The sequence below is a fragment of the Vicia villosa genome, linkage group LG2, assembly GCF_029867415.1.
Source record: "Vicia villosa cultivar HV-30 ecotype Madison, WI linkage group LG2, Vvil1.0, whole genome shotgun sequence".
NCBI lineage: Eukaryota > Viridiplantae > Streptophyta > Magnoliopsida > Fabales > Fabaceae > Vicia > Vicia villosa.
In genome coordinates, this window is record NC_081181.1 from 162,219,588 (window position 1) to 162,226,709 (window position 7,122).

At 36.3% G+C, this 7,122-nt stretch overlaps 1 protein-coding gene across 1 annotated transcript; it reads left to right on the top strand.

The window, feature by feature from the left end:
- The first annotated feature begins 4,373 nt into the window (after positions 1-4,373).
- On the top strand, positions 4,374-6,031 carry LOC131650477 (uncharacterized). Its single transcript, XM_058920184.1, has 3 exons — positions 4,374-4,413; positions 4,513-5,370; positions 5,454-6,031. The coding sequence occupies exons 1-3, from the start codon at positions 4,374-4,376 to the stop codon at positions 6,029-6,031; spliced, it is 1,476 nt and encodes a 491-aa protein (XP_058776167.1).
- The last annotated feature ends 1,091 nt before the right edge of the window (positions 6,032-7,122 follow it).

Consider the following 7,122-nt stretch of genomic DNA (forward strand, 5'->3'; position numbering starts at 1 on the left):
ATAATCCAACAATAAAAAACCACAATAGTCATTCAGTCGCATTTGATTTCTTGACAAATATCACACATAATACAACATTAAACTATATTGATACTACACCCATCACATAAATGCTGTTAACTGTTATTACCACACTACCATATTTTGTATATCAATATACCCTATTTTGTACGGCAAAGCAAAGGTGAAATAAATTTAACTGCTCATACCTGAAATCATTTTCATCATCAGAGGGAATCCGCACAGAAGGACCACCGTGTGAAGATGCCATTGTCGAAAACCCTAACCGACAAGCAGTTGCAATGCTAAACTTCTATTCTGTGCAATAGGAAACAAGTACTTGGTACATGCAGAGAGTGGGTTAACTGTTCAGTTTCTATTTACTTATAATATTAGTTTTTACTTAAAGTCTTTTTAAAATAGTAACACATCCATCAAATAAAATATTATAAATAACCTGTATAGATTAAATTAAATACATTTAACATACACAACAGTTATAAGGGAGGGATAAGTGGTAATTTAAATCTATAACTATCATTCTATTCATATTCATTTCCAACTTCATATATATTCAAGTATGAAAGAAAAATTAAAATCAACACTGCATTCATGACATTTTAACCCACAAATGCCCCTTCAATTAGAAACTGTAAACTTTTAGTATTCAAAGCCATGAAGTAGCATGCTATACATCTCATATTGTGTGCATAAATCTATACAAATCAATCTTATTTGTAGTATTAATATTCATCCTACTTTTGTATTTGTGATGGTAACAGATGTTGTTAAAAACACTGCTCCTCAAACATCCATTGCAAGAAACAGGAGAAAACTTATTCTTAAAGCAAAGAGGGATTATCGAAACCGTGTCAGATCAAGCAACCTCACTTCCCATTTAAATCATAATTTTACATCCTCTGCAACATATGAAACCACTATTGAAACGACTATGGCTAGAAAGAGAAAGAAGATAATCTTGGATAACAGAAAAGATTGAGAAATTTGTTCAATATTGAAGTTAGTAGGGTTCAAAATACAAACAACATTGTTAGTCAAAGTCAGAACATGGATCATGCATCTACTTCAAATCATAATATGTCAAGTCAGTCCATGGATCATGCATCTACCTCAAATCATAATATGTCTGTTGGATCTCATTATCAAGACAATGATGACTCCAACTCTGACAATAATTTAAATTCTTCTAATAGTTCCGACTCTGACGAAGATTCAGTCCCGGCACAATTATAGGAGGCCCATCTTCAAGGTATTTCCATATCATACACTGATAACCAAATGATGTACACTTCTTCTATTAATAGACATATTCAGTATTGTGCTTTCTTCTTTCAGAATATTACGATATTGGCGACCAAAATTATGAATGCGCACACTGCCAAGCATGTATGTGGTACCAAGAAAAAGTGAATAGACACAAAATTACAGCAACTCCCCGCTTTTATCGTTGCTGCCATGGAGGAAAAATTGTTCTCCCGTTCCTTGAACAACCTCCACAGGTGTTGCAAGATCTTCTATTTAATAAAACATATTCAGATAGTAAAAACTACCAGGCTAACATACGAACATACAACGTAATGTTCTCCTTCACTTCCCCTGGAATGAAGTTCGACACAACATACTCTAAAAGAGGAGGACCCCCTACTTTGAGACTGCAGGGTCAGACCTGTCATCGAATTGGTATACTACTGCCAGAAACCGGGCAAGCTCCGCAATATGCTCAATTATACATCTATGACACGGACAATGAAGTTGAACACAGAATAAAATGTTTCAAGTAAGCTTGCTCAGACATAATTACACAATTGTTTTATAAAAATATTTTGTTAAACTATTTATTCATGACTGCGAAAAATAAACAGGGACAACAAAGGCATCGAGCGCCCGATTGTCAATAAGCTCAAGATGATGTTAGATGAGCACAATGTTCATGCCAAAGCTTTTAGAATGGCAAGGGATGTTTTAAAGACAAATTCTTTCACAGATTTAAAACTCAGGCTTATTTCTGATAGATCCGAAGATGGCCGTGTTTACAAAAAACCTACTGTCTCAGAAGTGGCTGCACTCATTGTGGGAGACATTGATTTTGCTGATAAAAGGGACATCTTAATTCAGCGCCGCAATGGTGGTTTGCAACGAATAGATGAGTTTCACCCAGCATATTTGGCTTATCAGTATCCTCTTATATTTCCTTATGGGGAAGATGGTTACAGGAAAAATATAATGCACAGATATCGCCATGAAACTGAGGTCACTAGGAGAAACCGTCAAAGCATTAAGGATTGGTTTTCTTACCGGTTACAACAACGTCGCAAAGAGGCAAAAACACTACTTTACTCAAGACGCCTATTTCAACAATTCTTAGTCGACGACTATGCTATGATGGAATCCGAGCGACTGAATTGGTTGAGAGATAATCAATCGAAGTTAAGAGTGGGCAAATATAATAATTTAACCACTCAAACTGATGGCGATAGAAGAAATGAACACCAAAAGCGAGGAAAACGAGTTGTTCTGCCATCAACATTTGTTGGTAGCAAGAGATATATGGATCAACTATTTTTGACGGTATGGCCATTTTAAGTCGGTTGGGATTCCCTGATTTATTTGTTACTTTTACCTGCAACCCAAATTGGCCTGAAATTAAAAGAGCATTGTCAGGAACAGGCCTACAACCCCATGATAGGCCAAATATCATTTCAAAAGTTTTCAAAATAAAGTTTGATACCCTCATGGATGATATTACAAAACACCATGTCGTTGGGAAAGTGATTGCATGTAAGTTTTTTCATTTAATTATACTACTTTTCAATCATGTGTCTGTGTAGTACCAAAATATTACATCAAACTAACTTTCAATTTAATAGATATGTACACCATTGAATTCCAAAAACGGGGATTGCCACATGCTCACATCTTGATATTCCTACACCCTCAGAGCAAATACCCAACACCATCTGACATAGACAAGATCATTTCTGCTGAAATTCCCGACCTGACTGTTCATCCCAATTTATACAAATTGGTTAAGGCACATATGATGCATGGACCCTGTGGCCTTGCGCGCGTGACCTCACAATGTATGAAGAATGGACGATGTTCTAAATACTATCCCAAAAAGTTTATTGAACACACTATTGTTGATGCAGAGGGATATCCACTATATAGGAGAAGATCAAAGACCTTCACTATTGAAAAAAAATGGTATCACCTTGGACAACAAACATGTGGTTCCATATAACACCAGATTTCTTATGAAATACCAGGCACATATAAACATGGAATGGTGTAATCAGAGTACTTCCATAAAATATCTTTTCAAATATATCAATAAAGGCTATGACATAATAACAGCAGCAGTTTCAACAAATAGCAATCAACCTGTTGATGAAATCCAACAATATCTCGACTCCAGGTATGTCTCTCCCAGTGAAGCATGTTGGCGCATTTACTCTTACAATATTCATGGCAGAAAACCAGCTGTGGAACGTATGTTCTATCATTTGGTTGGAGAGAAACCTATATACTATACAAATTATGCACGCATGGAAAATGTGCTGGAAACTGCAAGTGTGACTGAATCAATGTTTACCGCATGGCTGGTGGCAAATGCTAAATATGAAGAGGCACAAACATTAACTTATGGTCAATTTGTCTCAAAGTTTGTTTATTACAAAAAACAGAGAGAATGGAAACCGCGGAAAAAAGGCTTCACCATTAGACGTCTCATATGGGTTCCGCCAACAACTGGTGAACTGTTTTACCTACGCATGATGTTGACGATGACAAAAGGACCAACAACTTATGAGGAAATCAGGACCGTGGATAACATCCAGTATGATACATTCAGAGATGCATGCTTTGCAATGGGATTTCTTGAAGACGACAAAGAATACATAGCTGCTATAAAGGAGGCAAGTCATTGGGGGATTGGTCATTTTCTTCGAAAACTGTTTGTTATCATGCTTTTGTCTGGTGTTGTTAATCGCCCTGCACATGTTTGGGAACAAACTTGGCTCCTATTATCTGATGGTGTCTTACATACACAAAGAGCATTGGCTGCAAATCCAGGTTTGTTAGACATAATAAAATAGCAAACAAAACAATTTCTTAATAACAACCTACAGATGACTTACCAACAATATTATAACTCAATTTCTCATATCAATGCAGAATTGGTCCTCACACAAGAAGAGTTACAAAATTTGACATTAATAGAAATTGAGAAACTGCTTCAAGAAAATAGAAGGACACTAAAGGATTTTAGTCCTATTCCATATCCGGATGCTTATGTTCTTGAATAGTTGGGAAACAGGCTCATATATGATGAGCGTAATTATGATACAGCGTCAATGAACTCAGAATTTGAAAATCTGTTTGCTGCTCTTACAGGTTATTATTGCGTCAATTAAATTCATTTTATTTTACGCTTTGAAATTCTATGAATCAATTATTTTAACACTATTCTACCCTCAATATTATGTTCCTAAGATGAGCAAAGAGGTATTTATGAAAAAATCATCCACGCTGTGGAGTCTCAGAAACCTGCCGTTTTCTTCCTTCATGGTTATGGTGGTACCGGAAAGACATATATGTGGAGAACACTCGCAGCAGCTTTAAGATCAAAACACGATATATGTTTAACTGTTGAAACTAGCGGTATAGCATCATTGTTACTTCCAGGAGGTAGAACTACACATTCAAAGTTCAGGATACCGGTACCAACTATGGACAATTCTACTTGCAAGGTTGAATTCAACGATGATGTTGCAGACATGTTACGACAGACAAAGCTTATAATATGGGATGAGGCACCAATGGCGCATAAGTATGCAATAGAATCGCTTGACAGAACTTTGAAAGATATTATGAGTGCAAGCAAAAATTCAACTGATGTATTTGGTGGAAAGGTTGTTGTTTTCGGTGGCGATTTCAGACAGATTTTACCTGTCGTCCCCAGAGGCAGTCGTTCCGATATTGTACACTGTGCCATAAATGCATCTTACATATGGCATTCAGTTGAGGTATTAACATTGACAAGAAACATGCGGCTACGAACAGGATCAACACAGACTGACAAAAATGAGATAGCACAGTTTTCAGATTGGCTTTTAAGAATAGGAGAGGGCCGAATATCTGAGCCTAATGACGGCACCGCCGAAATCAACATACCACCTGATATTCTGATAACAGAATTCGATGATCCAATTGTGGCCATTGTCAATACCACATACCCTGATTTCATAAATAATTTCCAATGTGTTGATTACCTTAAAAGTCGAGCGATACTGGCCTCTACACTGGAGATTGTTGATCAGATCAATGACCATATACTTAACTTAATGCCAGGTTAAGCAACAAAAATATATAATTTAATGGATTATATTAATCGATTTTATGCTTTTACTAATTCTGTTCAGTCAACAATGCAGGAGAGATTCGTGACTACTATAGCGCAAATTCAGTTGACAAGTCTGAGATTCATGACCCAGCAGTAGTTGATATCCTCACGCCAGAATTTCTAAGTTCCCTCCGAACATCAGTTTTGCCAAACCATCACTTAAAACTAAAGGTTGGGACACCTATAATGCTCATGAGAAATATAGATCAATCTGAAGGTTTGTGTAACGACACAAGGCTGTGTATAACAAAGATGGCAGCCCATGTACTCGAGGCTTCAATAATGGGTGGTAAAGGTTTGGGAAATTTGGTTTACATACCTCGAATGGACATGTCACCATCCCAATCACCATGGCCATTCAAACTGAATAGGAGACGGTTCCCTATTATAGTTTCCTATTCTATGACAATCAACAAATCACAAGGACAGTCATTGGATAACGTTGGTTTGTACTTACCAAGAGATGTATTTACACATGGTCAGATTTATGTCGCATTGTCAAGAGTAACAACAAAAAAGGGAATCAAAATACTGATACATGATGAAGAAAAGAATTTCAGGGGGAAAACTACAAATGGTGTGTATAAAGAGGTTTTTAACAATGTCTGAGTTTTAAAAATTAATCACGGTAAATCTGTAACAGCAGTAATATATATTACTAACAACATATTAGTAATGCAAGTAACAGCAGTAATATATATTACTAACAGCATATTAGTAATGCAAGTAACAGAAGTAATATATTTATAGCATAACATCTAAATACCAAAATCATATATATTAATATAAGGGTGGAGCTAAGTCCACCAGGGAATTACAAAATGTTTAATAGATAGATACTTATAACAAACTATTACATCATTTTCAATTTTTCAACATTGTTACAAGTATCTCCTTGCTGACGGGATCCTTAATGCTGAAACCCATAGAATCTCCATCAAGCAGACACCTTTCCTTGGCAAATTTGTACCAACCACGCCCTAAGAACATCTGACCCTTTTCGGTATGATGAACTTCACATTCATACCTGACTTCTCTTTCCCAGTCGACCAAATCTACAAACCTTGCTCCATTGAGCCAGCGACTTGCCACAATATGCTCAGGAATTTCCTGCAATATTAATATAAAACAACATTAGATTATCCCATTAACTGATAGGGAAAGACAATAAGCTTAAAACGAATAATAACTTACAAGAAGACATGACTGAGCCATCTTCCCATTGGCCACATCTTTCTTCCAGATACAATATGGTAACTTAGCAGGCTGCTCTGCATGGCAACTAACATCCTCACCATCCGGTTCATGGCATCTGAAACATAATACAAACAAACAACATGGTCAATAAATAAATGTGTTATCAAACATTCTAAATTCAAGCATAAAAACGTATACTCAACATAAGCTAATTCAAACATACACAGAGTTATCAGAAGTGACAGCTTTCCCCACAGCCATTTGGTTCACCGAGTTTTCTTCACCTGCATGCAACCATATATAACTTTTAAATTCAAAATGTAACAGAACAACCATTCAAATGATATGTTTACCTTTACCTCTCATTGCTTGATCAACTCTTCCTTCCATCTTTTCAGAAGTTCGCAGCTTACACTATTGGTTGCAGAGTAATGATGACTGCTTCAGTTTTTAGTGCTTTCAAACTTCCTACACATTACTTATATAACACTCTAAATGGACTC